Here is a 19,519-nt window from a genome sequence, read left to right on the forward strand (position 1 = left end):
GGAAAATATCAGTTCTCCCTGGCTGAGATGCCGTAAAATTGGACTTCTCGTGGTGTTATAAAGGTGAACCCTGGGTTCTGGCTGTTCGGTAAACGGAAATTCACCCTGAGAGAATTTGCCAATCAACAGCCAAAGGTTTGAGAGATGGAATAAAATTGACTCTCACATAATTAATATAAATAAACTCAAAATTGATTCTTTCAACTTGTGTCCTTGACGCATGCATGGATGATGCAGCTTTGTCTTATGGAAAATGGCGATGCAGACCTTTTTCTAGGAATGCAACCCCTGGCCCCTCAACACTCGAGAACCCTGCACCATTGTTTAATAAGGGACAAGAAACCAGCTAGCTTTGATTTAATGGTTGCCTCATTATTGGACTCCTATTTTTCCTTTAAAGCTCTGCATTTGGAAAGTCACAGATTAGTCAACATAGATTTGTTAACGGAATGTCTGCCAAAACAAGCGAATTTAATTTTTTGAGGAAATGTAAAGGAGTGCATTTGCAAGGAGTGCACTGCATGAATTTAAGCAAGACTTCTGACAAAATCCCACACAGCAGAGTGAATGTAAAGTTTATGGGATCCAAGGGAGAGTGGAAAATTGGACTCAATTTTATGGTGGTAAGAAGCAAAGGGTTAATGTTTAACGAGTTCCACAAGGTTTGGTACTTAAACCTTTTTCTGTAATGTATATCAATGGTTTAAACTTAAATGTAGAGGGCATTCTAAAAAAGTTTCAGATAATGCAAAAGCTGACCATATGGTTGGCAAGGATGAGGAAATCCTCAGCCACAGGAAAGTATTGATTCTCTGATCAGCTGGGCAGGGAAATGGCAAATGGAATTTAATACAGAGAAGTGTACATTAATACATGGGGCAGGTGCAACAAGGCAGGAGATGAACAATCAGTGGGAGATTCTGAGAGAGGTGGAGAAACGTAACAGTGGATTGTTCATCCATAGATCCTTAGAGTTGCTAGAACTCCTCAGGCAGTGCTGAGCACAGGTTTGGCCTACAGTTGGAGGCCCTCAAGCTGCATGAACACTATTATTGCTCAACAAGGAGCACCAGATATCCTGCCCTCAAATTCACTTGCACTCTCGCTGACGTCTCTCTTCCCTTTCTTGATCTCTTTCTGTCACCATCACGGGGGACAGACTATCGACTAACATCTGCCACAAAGCCATAGACTCCCATAGTCACCTGGACTACATCACCTCTCACCCTGCCTCTTGCAAAAACATTATCCCCTACTCTTAATTTCTCTGTATCTGCCGCATTTGCTCCCAAGATGAGACTTTCCACTCTAGGAAATTTGAAACGTCTGCTTTCTTTAGTAAACATGGTTTCCCCTATGCTGCCACAGATGGATCCCTCACCCACATCTCCTCTGCATCCCATAGTTCTGCTTTCAGGAACCAGGATAGAGCTTCTCTTGTCCTCATCTTTCACCCCACAAGACTATGCATCCAACACATCATTTTCCAACATTTCCACCCCCTTCAACGTGATCCCATCGCCAGCCACGTCTTCCCATCTCCAACCCTTTCCTGCACGTCCTTAGTTCACTCATCCTTTCTCATCTAAACCTTCCCCTCCCTAGGTATTTTCTGCTGCGACTGCAGGAGGTGTAAAAGCTGAAGACGTAACTCCTCCCTCACCACCATCCAGGGACTTCAGCAGTCCTTCCAAGTGAGGAAGAAGTTCACATGCACCTCCTCTAACCTTGTCTACTGCATCCAGTGTTCTTGATGTAGCCTCCTGTACATTGGTGAGACCAAACGTAGACTCGGAGAATGTTTTGCTGAACACTTGCACTCGGCTTGCCAAGGCCTGCTGGCTCTCCCAGTTGCTAATCGTTTTACCCCCCCCATCCCATTCCCATATTGACTTTTCTGTCCTGTGCCGCCTCCATTGCCAGAGCGAGGCTCACACAAACTGGAGGATCAGCACTTGTGTATTCCGCTTGGGTAGCTTACAACCTAACGACATGAACATTGAATTCTCCAATTTTAGATCATTAACCTACAACCCCTCTTCCCTGTGAGCCTCTGGAGATGCACCCATTTCTCCACTTTCCTTCCACCTATATTCCTTCCTCAGGCTTCACAATTTACACAAATTCTATCCTTATTTCACATGTATTTGTCTTTTCATCTCTGGCCGTTGTCCAAACGTCCGTCTATCAACCTCTCTCCCTCACTTGTATCCAGATACGGTATCACTTGCCAGACTTTGTCTGCCCCTCCTCTCTTTCGGCTTGCTTCCCGCCCTCCCAAGATCCTCCCCCCCCCACCACTGAAGAAGGGTCCCGACCTAAAGCATCAGCTCTGCATGCTCTCCAGAAATGCTGCCTGACCCACTGAGTTACTCAGCACTTTGTGTCTTTTTTTTTGCTGGAAGGTTAGGTTAGGCTGGGTACCTCTTTAGCTGTTGCAGATAAAGTTGTCCCAACAGCCACCTGCTGTGTCAGTTTTCAGTCTAGTTTGTCACGTGTACCGAGATACAGTGAAAAGCTTTTGTTGCGTGCTTTGCAGTCAGCAGAAAGAGAATGCATGGTTACAATCGAGCCATTTACACTGTATCGATACATGATTAGGGAATAAAGTTTAGCCAGAATAAGGGTAAAGCCCATAAAGATTTTCTGTGTCCACACACGTGGAGCAGTGAAGATATGATAGAAAACCTTTGAAGGTCGTAAAATTGTATCTCGGCAAATTCCGAAACACTGCCAGAAAATGGTAGAGTGGATATACAATGGGTATTAACTTAATTGTCTCTGCTTTCCGCCCCTAGCTTACAACGGTGGCTGAAAAGTCCAGGATCGCACAGCTTGAAGATGAACTGAGTTTGAGGATCTGCGAGATTGAGGAACTGCAACAGAGACTGAGAAACACAAACTCCTCGGGCACTGCTGAGCACGGTCCCTACAACGTACAGTCAGAGGCCCTCAAGCTGCGGGAACAACTGTTATCGGCCAACAAGGAGCACCAGATGGAGAACGTCTCGCTGAGGGAAAAGTACGAGGCCAGATTGCAGGAGTGCCAGCAAGAAATTGAGAAGTTGAAGGGCATCAATGAAAAATACGCCCATGATGTCGGTGAGCTCCGGGAGAAACTCCACCTAGCAACCAGGGAGAACATGGAGATGATGGACAACTGGAAGAACAAATTGGACACGTTGATGTCTGACCACCAGAAATCTCTGGAGGAACTCAAGGTTTCGTTAATTTCGGGCACTGATGTGCAGAACAATGAGGTGGTGGAGCTGAGGGCCACCATTGAAAGCCTAAAGATGGAGCGCCAGCTGGAGTGGGAGAACCTAAAGGCCAAGCATGAAATTGAGATGGTGCTGCACATAAAGGAGAATGGGGACTTCAGAGTCAAGCTGCAAGAAGCCAAATGTGAACTGGAAGAGTGCAATTCCAACTGGCGAAACAAGTCGGAGACAACAGCAAGCCAATACCGGCAAGAACTCCAGACAGCCGTCGACCAGCTCCGCAGCGCAGAGTTAAGGCTCCGTGAGCAGGAGAAACTTCAGCTTGGGTACAAGGACCAAGCACAGGCCATCAGCTTCTTAAAAGAGCAGATCTTCGCAGCCGAGAGGAAAATGATGGACTATGAGGCGCTCCAGAAGTCTGAGATCAAACACGAGCAAGAATATAAAATCCTGCAGGAGAAGCTGCAAGCAATGGAGGCTCGGCACTCTTCCGAAGTATGAGAATAAAACCAAAAAAAAAACATTAAATATATCTTTGGTCTGTTTGTGGTAGGAGAAATCATGTTAGACCTATTGAGCTCTAATTAAAATCAAATTGGAATATATCAAAGATAAGTTAAAGGATTTAATGATATCCAAGCTTTAAGTATATTAAAATAATAGCTGTCAGATTTGAACAATTAAATATTATATGATGTCTGTACATTGACTTGAATTTGTGTTAAATGGCAAGAGAGGAAAATGTGTTGCACACATGAAATGTAATTTGAAGGCTCATTGATACTTGGCACAATTACCACACACATTTGGTGTTTCACAGATGGAAGTTTAAAGAGTCCAGCTGTACCACAAGAAGGTCTTTGACAAGGAGTAGCGGTAACTACAGTTTGACCCTTGCTCTGTGAGAGTTGGCTGTTTACTGGACAATGCTTTGGTGGCCCTGTTTAAAGGAGGAGTAAATTGACTGGAGTTTCCATTCCAGTGACTGGGGAGTTGTGCATCAACCACAGATATTTGTACGCCAGGCAGAAAACTGAAAATGTGCGCTGGAGTAAAAGGCAGTGGCAAAGGGAAGGGAAGGAAAATGAATGAGAAAGCTAACTATAAAGGTGGGGAAATAATGGACTCCTAGAAGACTGAAGGAACTTGCTCTGGTTCTAATCCCCACTCTATTGTTAACTGTCTGCCACAGTAATTGGGAAGAAGGTGCTATATTGATTTGAAGCCTGTGGCATATCACTTTCGGGATACCGAAAACTCCTTTAAACACATAGCATCATTTCCACCTAACTGATAGATGGTCCTTTGGATTAATCCCTGGCCTGACATTTATTGGGACCTGGGTCACTTCTGTCTGCTTGCAACAACCAGATAGTGATGGTTGCAAAAAGCTTTGCCATACCACGAGGCTGGGTACATTCTTAAGGTAGCAAACTGCCGGTCGCCAAAATCCCTGGCCTCATCGGGCCTGGAGCTTCATTGGGAATTGATGAGCTGCATCTGAATGCCTGTGCCTGTAGTGCACCACGTCATTGTTAATGAGGTCAGGCAATTTGCGACCGTCGCTGTGCATTTGCCTCGGCCGTGGTTCACCAGTCCAATTGCCCCAAACGTCAAGAATGAGGCTCTTTGCTGACCCTCAATGCATCTGTCGTGCCCTTGTAGATTGCCTGTTTAAATCTGCGGTGGGGCCTGAACCTAACACCTTCGGTGATAAGAGTGCTACCATCCCCCCCAGGGTTTTGGATTGAAGAGTTCACCGTGGCACCATTCCCGGAGTTCTCTCTGCTGAGACAGGAAGATTTTGAACGATTTGTGATTCCAAATGGATTTAGGAATCGGTGGCACTGGCATGCCACTTCCCTCGTTTGCCTGTGCCATCCAGTCATTCTGAAAGCTGCTTTGCTAAAAAGGCACTGCAATAAACACCGCATAGATTCTGAGGTAAACACAGTGGCTAACCATGTCTTCATTTTACTGACCAGGTATAGGGTGCCCATAGTACTGATGTTGGACTCCTCTACTTCCTTTGAGCCCTGTTGCAGATCACCACTGAATGTTTGCTACTTCGTACAGTTCGACTGCAGCTCAGTACCTGTGGTTGTTAAATTAACAACTGCCCTGAATTCAAGGTCTTTTCAAGCTGGCATGGTGGTGGTGGGGGGGTCGATAGGAGCCCCTAGGGTACAATATGTATACAAAGTGTCACCGGGTTTTGACTGGGGAGGGGGGCAGACTTTAGTGTATGTACGTCGTGTTGCTGGTTATCCACTGACAATCCTTAATGTCTAAAACTGACCATTTCCAGGCTGTGCTCCCTGACGGATATGCTGCCCTGTGTTCTTTGACACCTGGTGCTGAAAGAAGATTAGCTACTCTCCGTCTGAAGAAGGGTCTCGATCAGAAACGTTACCTATTCCTTCTCTCCAGCGATACTACCTGTGCCGCTGAGTTGCTCCAGCATTTTGTGTCTATTAGCTACTTACTAGGTTCATAATGTGAAGCTTCACCTGGAACACCCTCAATATTCCAGATATGCAGGTGCTCCCAATCCTACAGGCCAACATTTGAGTGAGAAGTCCAGCTGGATTGAGGGTGTATGCTGCAGACGTGCCCCAGGCCTGTGACTGGCATGGCAGCCAAGAGGGCAGAGAGGTATTGTGATAAAGTCACATTAAAACCAGACCACTAATTCAAAGAGTATCTTGTGCCATACAGCTATTGTGTTGTATGGGTTAGTTGATAGAGTAGCCACATAGGCCAGTGTCACACTCTCCATGGTAGTGAGACAAACATCAACTTGCAGAACTGCAGAGAGCCATTCCAGCTCTCCAGAGGAAGAAAACAAGTACATCATCTAACCCGTAGGTGGCCATCTTTGCCCCCCTTCACCTACCAACCCTGTGTGACCTTTCACCCTGGTGTGCTGCCATTACTACTACTTTGTAGTTTTTGGGTCCAAACATTCACTCGGTATTTTCCTCATTGTAAAATCTCCATGAGTAAGACTTTGTGCACCAAACGTGAGCACCGCCGATGTGGATTCCTTTGTGAGGATGACGACGACATTCCAGTCAAATCAACTCCATCCTGAAGAAATTGTCATCTACATGAGAGGTTCAGCCATTTGTGAAAAGCTCAACATTTTTTACCTTAATTTTACGTCTTTTCTGTTTTCTCGGCTTTTCCTTCTTGAAGTCTGTTTCAGATTCCTCCGATTGCTATATTTTAATATTCTTTAAACTCCTCAATGACCATTCAGGACCGAAGAGGACAAATGGCATTTGGTGAGATTCATCGGCTCTCTGAATTAATACTGCATGCCATAGCCTGCATGGCTTTGCTCCAACACTACTACTGGTGGACTTTTCTGGGAACTGTCCTTTTCCTCTTGTCCTCTTGAGTTCACGCTTTACAACCAGCTTCAACGTCACTTAAAGGCCGCATGTCCTTCTGACGCTTGCTTAACAAAGTTAATCACACTGCTCACTGCAGGGAACATTGTGCCAGCCGACTTTGTGCAGGAACAATAGATCGTGTATGCTGACGTCACTTGGCAGACGTTATATTTAATATTGCCTTTTCTTTATTTTCTATAGCATGGGCACCTAATCAATGATTTACCTCTTTGTGCTTCCCAGCGTCTGGGCAAAAGGGTCACATTTTCTACAAGTTCAGTGTTGTTTGATGAAGAGGTCATGCTCTGCACCATTCCCTCAGCTGGTCACAGAGCGATGATGGTGCCTCGACTTGCAAGGATTTGGCACTCTGTCAATTTGATGGCCGAACAGGAATCTCGGCCTCAGTCTTGCTCGTCGGGACTAATGATCAACTAGTGATGCATCGTAGGGTGGGAGGAAGTGACGTGGGTCGTTGTACTAATATTGACCTTTACCATTGAATTCCCTCCCTCAAAGTCCAGTTGGTCTCTTCAAGCAATCTTATCCAAAACCATGGAAGTTTTGGGCAGCTCTTGAGTTGCAGATGTTGCAGAGATTGATGTACAGCATTGTGTTAGGTACTGGGCCTCTGTTAGGGACAATTGGGTTGTGCAATCCTTCACTGCTTTCCTGACATTCACCAGCTCCTCTCCTTAATACTGCTCTCTTGCAAGGGACTTGTCAAGTGTTCTTCATTGTCAAGCAACACCTGGCTGCCGACAGTGGTAAAGAACTTGCTCCCCTTCCTGTGCACCCAGAGAATGCACTGATTCAGTCTGATGTAAAGGCCTCTGATTTTCCAAGGCATTGGGTAATCACGTGAGATAATTGGAAGCTCCCACCAACATAGACTAAAATTCAGCAGGACGTGAGAAATGTTTCAGAGGGGCAGGTAAACCATGCCTTGTTCTGCCACTATCAGGAGACCAGTGTGGAAGTAATAATTCAATGTATGCCCAACCAGCAATATGCAATTAATCTCAGCTTGTTAACACTCACATTTGAAGGGTGCAGAATTTCATAATGCACATTTTATTGGAAATCTATTTTTTTAAAAAGCACTAATTTTATTTTTCCTGGGGGATAAACAGGGAGATTGTGTGTTGTCTAAAATGCCTCAGTAATGCCATTGTGTTTCCAGGCCATCGACAACAATAACATCTTGAAAGAGAAAATGAAAATGAAGCAATCGATGGAAGGTAACTCGATGTGATTTATGATTTTCTCTTTTTTTTTAAGCTCCATTTAATACTTTCACACAACTTGAGGTAATCTCGAGTAAAACAACCGTGTGCTGGAGGAACAGCAGGTCAGCAGCATCTGTGGAGGGAATGGACAGCCAACACTGGGTTGAGACCCTTCTGTGGGCCGAGGGAGGAGAGAGCTGGGGCTGGGGCTGGGGCTGGGGCTGGGGCTGGGGTTGGGGTTGGGGCTGGGGCTGGGGCTAGGCCTGGCAAGTGATGGGTGAATACAGGTGAGGAGGGGGGGAGATAACGTCAAAGGCTAGAGGTGAAAAGGACATGAAGGAGTTAAAAGGAAAGAAGAAGAGTGAAATGTACAGCTGGAGTTGAGGGATATGGGTGAAAAGGGAAGGGGGAGGAGAATGGGGAAGTATGGGATTTGGGGATGGGAGATGAACGTACGGAAGAGGAGGAAGGAATGAGGTAACTAAGATGATGGGAGAAACCAGCTCCACACATCTGCCAATCCCCCCACCCCCGCACCTGAATCCACCTATCATCTGCCAACCTTTGCCCTCACCCTTGGCTCTCTTTTCCAGCTTTCTCCCCTCTCCCCCACCTACTCCATCAATCTGAAGAAGTGCCCCGACCCAAAATGCAGTCCCTCCACAGATGCTGCCTGACCCACTGACTTTCTTGCTCGAGGTTCTAGCATCTGCAGTTCCTTGTGCCTTTGAGCTAACCTCGTATTCTCTGTGCTTTTGTGCCTCTACGCCGTCAGATTTATTGGACAACCTCAGTAAAAGGGAAAAGGATGTTTCTTCAATGTCGTCGCAGATTGAGTTATTAAAAACCCAGATTGTAGGTAAGTCAGTTGAACGTGATTGTCCTTCCATATTGTGTTGAGAAAAACACGGCTGGACTTTTTTTTCATTAAAGTATTATAAAAAAATTAAATGACCATAGGACTTGCGGTATTCCTAAGGAGACTTTCCTCCTTTTATACTATTTTGTCCTGTGAGCGTATAAATAACTATAATAAATAAAAACATGTTACCCATTAAGAGCTTGCTTGCTTGCTGAGTGGTGAGTGGAGTGGATCAAGAATGTATCTGGGACACACGACAGTAAAACATTCTTTATAAGAAAATAACTGCAGATGCTGGTACAAATCGATTTATTCACAAAATGCTGGAGTAACTCAGCAGGTCAGGCAGCATCTCGGGAGAGAAGGAATGGGTGACGTTTCGGGTCGAGACCCTTCTTCAGTCTGAAGAAGGGTCTCGTCCCGAAACGTCACCCATTCCTTCTCTCCCGAGATGCTGCCTGACCTGCTGAGTTACTCCAGCATTTTGTGAATAAATCGATTTGTACCAGCATCTGCAGTTATTTTCTTATAAAGAATGTTTTACTGTCGTGTGTCCCAGATAGAATAATAAAATTCCTACCTGCAGCATTTGATTATTTCTGCAGAATAGCCAGGTAGAGAACTTTCTGCACAGTAATTGGGTCAGAATATTAGCCACGGCTTTTTGATCCCACAGCTCTGGAACACAAGTCGAAATCCTCGGAGAAAAAGGTTGACGCAACCACGAAGGAAAAAGTCAAACTGGAGATGGAGCTGGAGACCTTGACCCGCAAATCCCACGACGCCTCCGGGCAGCTTGTCCTCATTAGTCAGGAGCTGCTGAAAAAGGAGAGGTGAGGGTTGTTCAACTCGCGTCGGTGCTGAAAGGACACGTGGGTACGTTGGGAAGAGGCTGACTTTACCACAGCAATGGCGACAGAGAAGGTAGTGCTTGGGGGGGCGAGCAGCAGCACAAGCAACTGTGAAAAGCTTCAGCAGAGTAACAATGGATGGGGAAAGACATCGTCAATAGTCGTTTATTTGTCACATACACATAAATGTGCAGTGAAATGAAAAATTACCCGCAGTTCAACAATAAGACCAATAAGAATAAGCAATAAAAATATGCAATAACACATACAATCATAAACCAACACCAAACAAAAGAAACATCCATCACAGTGAGTCTCCTCCAGTCACCTCCTCACTGGAGGCCACAATGTCTTTTCTCTTCCCCTGACAGATATTTGATTTTAGACAATAGACAATAGACAATAGGTGCAGGAGGAGGCCATTCGGCCCTTCGAGCCAGCACCGCCATTCAATGTGATCATGGCTGATCATTCTCAATCAGTTTTACACCAGTTTTGCAAGAAATGTGGCTTTGTGGACCCGAGAACATTAAAATAAATGCTGCACATATTTTGTTTATTGAGGGAACAGGTGAGAAATGCTGCAATGCTTTGAATAATGTCACAGTAAATTTAAAAATCCCAGTACTAATTGCAGAAATGGCTTCATGGAGTGCAAGTTCATTCAAGTACCCCCTCCACTACTAAGTCGCACGCTGCCCAGAAGTCGTGTCCTCCAATACACTCAACTAGTTTTTTTTGCCACGGAAGATGGTAGGAAGAGATGGTCAAAATGTTGTTAAATGAAATGGTGTATAAATGAATGAACAAACCTATAAATTATGTTATCCTTAACCATAAGGTAGACACCGAAAGCTGGAGTAACTCAGCAGGTCAGGCAGCAGGTTGCATCTGCAGTTCCTTCTTACGCATTTTATCCTTGATCATAGTTCAGTTAATTTCAGTGTTAAATCGCCAGCAGCTTGAACTGTTTAATGTAGAATATGGAGTAGTGCAGCACAGGAAAAGGCCATTCATCACTGCAAGATAAACTAATCCCTGTTGCCTGTACATGATCCATACCCCTCCACTCCCTGTACATCCATGTGCCCATTTCAATAGTCAATAGTCATTAAGATATAAGAAAATAACTGCAGATGCTGGTACAGTCGATTTATTCACAAAATGCTGGAGTAACTCAGCAGGTCAGGCAGCATCTCGGGAGAGAAGGAATGGGTGACGTTTCGGGTCGAGACCCTTCTTAGTCAAATCAATAGTCATTTATTTGTCACATACACATAAATGTGCAGTGAAATGAAAAATTACCCGCAGTTCAACAATAAGAATAATCAATAAAAATGCAATAACACATACAATCACAAACTAACACCAAACAAAAGAAACATCCATCGCAGTGAGTCTCCTCCAATGCCACCATCATACCTGGCTCCACCAGAACCCCCAGCAGTGTGTTCCAGGCACCCACCATCCTCTGTGCGAGGGGACAAAACATCTTGTCGCACACATCTCCTTTTAAACTTTGCCTCTCTCACCTTAAAGCTATGTCCTCTAGTTTTCAATAGTTCCACCCTCGGAAAAAGGTTCTGACTGTCTAACCTATCTATGCCCCTGATAACGTTGATACTTCTATCAGATCTCCCCTCAGCCACCGACGCTCCAGAGAAAACAACCCATGTTTCTCCAATCTCTCCTAACAGCCTGCTGTGGAGGCCAAGTCATTGGGTATTTTTTTAAATGGAGATCGACAGGTTCATGATTAGTAAGCCTGCGAAAGGTTAAGGGGGTGAAAGCAGGAGAATGGGGTTGAGAGGGAAAGATAGATCAGCCATGATTGAATGGCAGAGTAGACTCGATGGGCCAAATGACCTAATTCTGCTCCTAGGACTTGTGAACGTAGATTATACTCTCGAATCCAGACAGGTTTAAGCTTTAAAATGAACAGAATTTCTTGGTAGGTAAGATACCTTTCAATGTACAGTTTGGTTTTAGACTCGGGGCAGTCTAACAGCATAATGTACAGATTTGTAATGGTGACCATTTATCAAAATGCTTGCATCCTAACCAATGCTCGTTTTTATTTCTACCGATGACGTCCATTTGTTTCTCCTCATTGAACCTTTCAATCGTCTGGGAAACGAGGAATCTAAATGATCTCCGCTCACTGTTACTGGAGACCAATCGTCACTCCTGTGCAGGAGAAAAGGACCTCAGCCGGGAAGTTCATAAAGCTGAGTGGAGAATGAAGGAACAGAAGCTGCAGGAAGACATCAAGATCCTCCGAGAGAAACTCTATGTCCTTGTGAGTAAGCAGCAGCCCTGTGCACCAACATTTAACTCCAGCCTCTAAGCTGCAGCGTAGATCAGGAGCCGTAAATCCAGAGATTCATTGCTTTGGATTTACTTCAAAACCATTGTGTTACTTAGGACTAGAGGGTTCAATGGATATTCTGAGAAGGCAGTAACATGATGACCAGCAAAACTCTCGTTTGTTTGTTCCTGAACTACAGCCAAAACGGGACACGATAGCGCGACAATTTTAGGCCCACCTTACTCACCATCGTCCCTTTGGTGCTAATGGAAGAAGTTTCATTGAAATTGGTGTTATATTTTTGAAGTGATTCACATTTTAAAGTTTAAATCTATCTCCTAGGGAGGGAGGGAGGGGGTGGAGGGAGGGGGAAGGAGGGAGGATGAGGGGGACGGAGTGGGGAGGAGGGGGAGAGGGGAGGATGCTGAACCAATGCAAGTAGTTTTATTGAAATCGGTCTTATATTTTTTAAGTTATTCACATTTTAAAGTTTAAAAGGGGGGGGAGTGGGGGACAAGGGAGAGGGGAGGGGGGTTTGAGGAGAGGGGGGGGGGGGTAGAGGGGAGGGGGGAGGGTTAGGTGCTGCACCAATGCAGGTTTGGGCCTAACGGGTCCACTTGGTCTAGTATTAAATAATGGAGGAGGTTCGAAGGGGCAAATGGTCTATTATTTTGATTTTCTGTTTACAAACACATAGTCGTCTTCAGGAAAGGTTTATTTGTTGAATAAACAAATACAATTTATTTTCTTTTTAACAAGAGCTTTTTTTTTAGCCAGAGTATGGGAGTCGGGAATCAGCAGAAATAGGTTTATGGTGAGAGAGGAAAGATTTAATAGGAACCCGAGGGGCAACCTTTTCGCACGCAGGTGATGGGTATATGGAACGAGCTGCCATAGGAGGTAGCTGAGGCAGGTACTATAACAACATTTAAAAGATGTTTGAATCGGTACATGGACAGGAATGGTTTAGAGGGATATGGGTCAAACATGGGCAGGTGGGATTAGAGTAGATGGATCACATTGGTTGGCATGGTCCAGTTAGTCTGAAAGGTCTGTTTCTGTATTCTAAAGCTCTATCCACTTTGATCAACCCTAAATCAGTTAGGTGTACTCTTTCATTCTGGCTGCCCCCTGTTTAATGCGCTTTAATGAGCCAAAAAATGAAAGCAAGGAGATTGGGGAGGAAGAGCTATTCTATTTTCAGCAGTGAACCCTGGGAAGCAGCTCTGTCCACATTGGCCATTAGTCTTGTCGACTCTCAGAAGTTGGATTCATATGACGGACCTATCAGTGGCATGTGGCAACTCAAAGCACAATTTGAAGGAATAGTACAGTAATAGTTGCATAGAAACATAGAAAATACATGCAGGAGTAAACCAGTCAGCCCTTCGAGCCAGCACTGCCATTTAATATGATCATGGCTGATCATCCAAAATCAGTACCCTGTTCCTGCTTTCTCCCCATACCCCTTGATTCTGTTTGCCCGAGGAGCTGTATCTAACTCTCTCTTGAAAACATCCGGTGAATTGGCCTCCACTGCCTTCTGTGGCAGAGAGTTCCACAGATTCACAACTCTCGGTGGAAACAGTTTTTCCTCGTCTCAGTCCTAAATGGCCTACCCCTTATTCTTAAACTGTGAACCCCTGGTTCTGGACTCCCCTCCCCAACATCGGGAACATTTTTCCTGGGCTGTTAGTGACTGAAGGCTACATTGTCCTCCTGTTCTACAGTTTATTTGAAGATTTGCACAACACTGGATTATTTGAGATTGGAAGATGGGCACCAAAGTTTGTCGAAAATGCAGTCACGGATTATCGTTGATTATGTTTTTTTGGTCATTTATTTTGTGTGCATGAAAGGACATCAGTATTGGTAGTGAGCGACATTTCCGTTTTGTCATGTGGTGCCACCATTGACAAATTCAGGGTAGGCACCTTACAATCCTGACAATGACGTGGGTGTTTCAATGAAATTGCGATTCCCTCTGGGCTACTGTAATGTAGGGTTTAAAGAAAGTTGGCTATGGAAATTATAAAACATTTTATAGATAGTGAATCGAAACAAAAGAATTACTCTTGTATTATATCATTGTCTAGATCAGCTACATAACAGAGAGAGACAAAGAGACACAAAGGACAGCCCAGTTTATCAAGGTATATCTCAATGATGCAGCAGGATTTGTGATGGAATCCACAGCTAATTGCAGGTTCTTGCCCGAGTGCTTTAAATAAACCTGTTGGTCCATATCATAAATCCTACCCGATGATCACTGCCTGCATCAGAAATATTCCTCCGAGGTTCAGAACTTAGGCTGCAGCACCAGTTTGTTTTGCTTTGACTTGGTACTTCATTGGCTGTGCAGTGCTTTGGGCACCCTGGAGTTGCAAAAGGTGCTGCATACATTCGGGTTTCTTTGTTCGTTCTTTCTGTTCACAGGAACTTTGACTTTCTGTTTAAAATTTCTGCACTTTTATTCTGCTTTTTTTTTTTTTTTTTTTTTTTTGTTGCTGGTGTGGCTTTTTGAATGTAAACTAACAGGGAGCTTTTGCGACGCAAATCTTTCCAAGATGTCTGTCTGCTGCACAACCTCTGATTTTAGTGACGCATGGATTAACATGGAATAATAAATTCGCGACCCTCTATCATTAATGTTAGACTCATTTAAACGCATCAAGCCCACAATCAATATTTCCTCAAGACCCAGTTTAAAACTTATCGGGCAAAAGTTGATTTCATCGTGATCAGTTCATAAGACATAGGAGCAGAATTAGGCCATTCGACCCATTGAGTCTGCTCTGCCATTCATTCATGGCTGATCTATTTTTCCCCTCTTGACGCCATTTTCCTGCCTTCTCCCCGTACCCTTTGACACCCTTACGAATCAAGAACCTATCAATCTCCACTTTAAAAATACCCAATGATGGCCTCCAGTGCCATCTTAGTTTTAGTTTAGTTTGGAGATACAGCGCAGAAACAGGCCCTTCAGCCCACTGCATCTGTACCGACCAGAGATCCCCGCACACTAAAACTATCCCACACACACCAGAGACAATTTACAATTTTACCAAGCCAATTAACTTACAAACCTGTATGGCTTTGGAATGTGGGAGGCAACCGGAGCAGCCGGGGAAAATCCACGCAGGTCACAGAGAGAACATAACTCCGTACAGGCCAGTACCTGTAACCAGGATCGAACCCGGGCCTCTGGCGCTGAACGGCAGCAACTCTACTGCTGTGCAACCGTGCTGCCCATTGTGGCAATGAGTTCCACAGATTCACCACCCTCTGGGCTAATGAAGTTCCTCCTCATCTCCATTCCAAAGGTGCGTCCTTGTATTCTGAGGCTGTGCCCTCAGACACTAGACTCGCCCGTGATGAAGGCAGACCATAGTTAAGCTTTGAGACTGATATTGCAATCTAATCACCGCAGTTTTCAAACAGTTTCAGCCTTTGAGTAAATACTGCTTCCATTTGGACTAACTCTTCATCCTTTCTCCTGACCCCCTTAGAAATACCAGGTAAATGGTGAATAAAGTGAACAAAACTAACAAGGATAAGAAGCTGAAAAGGAAAACTAACTATTTTGCATGCTGGGTGATAATTTCCCTTCCCCCCCCCCCCCCCCCCCCACCCCTCCAGGAATGCTGGAATCGTTGTGACAAAACCAATTTCCCCAGTTGATTCTTATTGTATTCAAGAGAGTTCAAGGGATTTTCATTTTATTTTCTTCAGCGTTTCTCACCACCGATCTACACCGCAGTGACCTTCTCTCTGTTTCCAGGGTACTGAAAAGTACAAACCGGATCAGAAACGCCGGCCCGTTTCTCTGCAAGACACCGAGACCGACACGGAGATCTCCAAACTGCAGCAGAGGCTGGTGAACACTGAAGAGGCCTTGCGGAGTGCCCTGGACCAGAACCTGCAAATGGAGAAACTAATGCAAGCCATGCAGGCAAGAACCCAGACCCTTCATAAACCCCTACACCTCTATTTTAAACCACTCTCTAAAGTCTGTGAGTTTGGCCAAGCTTTCGGTCATCTGTGCTTCAGATAGTGAAGCTCTTGTGGTGCTTCAGAGTCAAAACTGACTTGATAGCACTCCGATCATGTACCTCGGCACACTTTGCTGTGTTACAACTGCTGTGCAGATGCACTGCCCAACCAGTACAGCCCAATAAGCTTGCGGACAAAAGAGGCTGCAGAAGCAAGTGAGTGGCCAAGGAACACTGGAGATACTCTGCAGGTCAGGCAGTGCGAAACAGAGTTATTAATGTTTCACTGAAAAATCTTTCTATTAGCCCTGATGAAAAGTAATCAACCTGAAATATTAACTTTATTTATGTCCCCACAGACACGGTGGACACTTCCGACACTGTAATGTGCAATTCCAGAATTCTCTGTTTTTACTGCGGTCTCCAACATCTGCAATTATTTGTTTGCTTCGTGATTACTGGTTTAGATACTTCCCTTCACAGGCACGTTTTCTCTTCCTCAGTTTTGAGCAAGGGCCTGATGCCTGACTGAAGAAGGGTCTGATACAGATGGTGATTCTTCCCATGCTCTTCTGCCTGTAGATAAACAGTGTCCTGTTCTTTCTGTGTTTCAGACACTGGATAGCGCCAGTTCAGCTAATGGGATTCATCAACGGAGTCAACTTGAAGCCATGACAGACAGCAGGTGCTTCAAGCAGGAGGTAAGCACAGATTTCAGCTGCTTGATATATTTCAGTAAATGCCTCTTGTCTGTAACGAAACAAAAAGCAAAAGGCCTTGATGTATGGAAGCACCAACTCTTAGTCACACATCGGGAGACACTAAAAGGCAATTTGAGCTGCCACACGCTCTCTTTGTACAGTCAATGAGTCCTTGGAGTCCCAGTTTTCCCGAGTGATCAGGTTTTCACCAGAATCTGGAGCTTCCTTCCCCCTAAGCGCTGCCTCTCATTAATTATCCCTCGAGGGAGAGAGCAGGGGATGACTGCAGTGTGCTTAGCATTCTGGGAAGCCTTGCATTGCTCGCTCTTCACACTTCTAATTATCCTTGAGGTACGAAGTCCTGAGGTGCTGCAATATCCAAGACAATAGACAATAGGTGCAGGAGAGGCCATTCGGCCCTTCGAGCCAGCACCACCATTCAATGTGATTCATGGCTGATCATTCTGATCAAGAGTTATCCAATCAATCACAAGTTCCAACTCCTTGATCTTATAAAGCTTGCACTCGCCTTATTGACTGCTCCCTGTGCTTGACCATAACATTTTAATCATCTGTGTTCATGGACATCACAAGATCTATGCTTTCACTATTTGAAATGCATTGACCGTGGGAGAGGACGGCAGGGGAAGAGAAAATACATTCTGGCCTTCCATCACAGTGAGCTTGTGACTGGAGGAGACTCACTGTGATGGATGTCTCTTTTTGTTTGGTGTTGGTTTATGATTGTGTGTATTATTGCTTATTTTTATTGCTCTTATTGTTGGACTGTGGGTAATCTTTCATTTCACTGCACATTTATGTGTATGTGACAAATAAACTTGACTATTGACTATTCAGATCCAAAGTGGACGACTTCCCAGTTTGCCTTCCACTGTGAATTCCATTTTTCCTAAAGTTGCCCAATTGTTCAATCTATTAGTGTGTGTCATTTTATCTTTCTCTCTACACTAATGATACTGTCTATCTTCCTAATGTCAAACTTATTTTCCATCCCATCAGTGAAATCATAAAAAATGCATAGGGTAGTTTCTGCCTCGAAGCAGATTCTTGCAGGACATCTAGCAATTAGAGAACCTGCCCATTACCTCCTGTCTCTGTCTCCAACCACTCAACCTATTTCACCGAATCAATAGAAATAAAAAAATTACAAGCAGCGCTAGAGTTGCTGCCTTACAGTGCCAGAGACCCAGGTTCCATCCTGACTACCCGTGCTGCAGTATGAAGGTTATACATCCTCCCTGTGACCTGCGTGGGTTTTCTCCAGGTGTTCCGGTTTCCTCCCACAATCCAAAGACGTACAGCTTTGTAGGTTAATTGGCTTGGTATAGTGGTAAATGGTCCCTTGTATGTGGAGGATCGTGTTAGTGTGCGGGGATCGCTGGTCGGCGCGGACTCGCTGGGCTGAAGAACCTATTTCCGCGCTTATCTCTAAACTAAATTAAATTATTCACTGCCGCTAGTCCCAGTGGGAATATGTGAGCACAGGGTGGGACCGAGTGCAGAGGAATGAATCAGCATCATCATAAACTCATTCATCACCCATGTTTAATTTGCCTCTACAAAAGGCGTCAGATTGAAATCCCCTACAATGTCCCAACTTCTTGTGTCATTGGATGTCAGTGGAAGGAATTCCAAACAAGACAACTTTAAAATTGGGTCTGAAGAAGGGTCTCGACCCGAAACGTCACCTATTCCTTTTCTCCAGAGACGCTGTCCGACCTGTTGAGTTACTCCAGCTTTTTGTGTCTATCTTCGGTTTAAACTAGCATCTGCAGTTCCATCCTATACAACTTTAATTGCACTCTATGGTGTTCATAACACCACCACCAGATGTCACTGCCACGGGCACCTCAACCCATCCTCGCTTGATGGAATTCACGCAACATGGGACCCGACAAGCCATCTCTTTTTTTCTCATCTCCATGTCTCCCTGGAGCCTCTTGGAATTAAGGAATAGTTTCCTGGATGCTGCTGCAGCGTAGACCAAGCATAGACTGGGCAACTGTTTTGCCAAATGCTTATGCCACCATAAGACCACCGAGATCTGCTGGAGTTCCTGACAGCTAGCCATTTTAACCCCCCTTCCAATTACCATGCTGATCTTTCTGACCTTGGCCTCCTCCACTGCCAAAGAGAGAGAGGCCATGTGCAACTTGGAAGAACAGTACCTCATCTTCAGCTTGGATAGCTTTCAACCCAACGGTGTGAACAATGAATTCTCCAATTTCAAGTAATGCTCCCCCTCCCCCTTAGATTTCTCCCACCATTTCCTACTACCTCTGTCACCTTGTTCCTTTCCCCTCCTCTGTAAATTTATCTCCCACCCCTCCTATCTCAGAGACCACCATTTATTCTTTATTCACCCTCTTTCCAGTCTTCTCCCTCTCCCCTTCCACCCAAATCCCTCCCTCCCGGCTTTACACTTATTCCTCTTATGGACAATAGACAATAGGTGCAGGAGGAGGCCATTCGGCCCTTCGAGCCAACACCATCATTCAATGTGATCATGGCTGATCATTCTCAATCAGTACCCCGTTCCTGCCTTCTCCCCATACACCCTGACTCCGCTATCCTTAAGAGCTCTATCTAGCTCTCTCTTGAATGCATTCAGAGAATTGGCCTCCACTGCCTATTCAGAGAATTGGCCTCCACTGTTTTCTTTCCATATCTGACATCTTGTGGTCTCCATTTCCCCTGTGGCCTTTGTCACTTGCTCCACCCATCTGCCCATCACCTGTGTCCACGTGTCACCTGCCATGGTTTGCACCACCCCATCTCTCTTTTCCTGCTTTCTCCCCCCCCCCCCCCCCCATCACTCAGTAAAAGAGGCGGAGTAGGGGGGGATTCAGACCCTGACCTGAAACATTGTCTGTCCATACCTTCCACAGACCCATTGAGATCCTTCAGCATTTTGTTGTTTTTTTTTGCTCAAGATT

General features: G+C 45.0%; 1 protein-coding gene across 3 annotated transcripts in view; it reads left to right on the forward strand.

The window, feature by feature from the left end:
- Positions 1-19,519, forward strand: part of clip2 (CAP-GLY domain containing linker protein 2) — a 107,622-nt gene that overhangs the window by 72,562 nt on the left and 15,541 nt on the right. For all 3 annotated transcript variants that reach the window (XM_078422475.1, XM_078422474.1, XM_078422477.1), the window contains 7 exons: positions 2,799-3,716; positions 7,803-7,860; positions 8,624-8,707; positions 9,387-9,543; positions 11,701-11,860; positions 15,651-15,821; positions 16,476-16,562. In XM_078422475.1, coding sequence (XP_078278601.1) covers positions 2,799-3,716; positions 7,803-7,860; positions 8,624-8,707; positions 9,387-9,543; positions 11,701-11,860; positions 15,651-15,821; positions 16,476-16,562 — 1,635 coding nt within the window. The remainder of the gene's footprint in view (positions 1-2,798; positions 3,717-7,802; positions 7,861-8,623; positions 8,708-9,386; positions 9,544-11,700; positions 11,861-15,650; positions 15,822-16,475; positions 16,563-19,519) is intronic.

This window comes from Rhinoraja longicauda, chromosome 26 (assembly GCF_053455715.1).
Source record: "Rhinoraja longicauda isolate Sanriku21f chromosome 26, sRhiLon1.1, whole genome shotgun sequence".
NCBI classification, from domain to species: domain Eukaryota; kingdom Metazoa; phylum Chordata; class Chondrichthyes; order Rajiformes; family Arhynchobatidae; genus Rhinoraja; species Rhinoraja longicauda.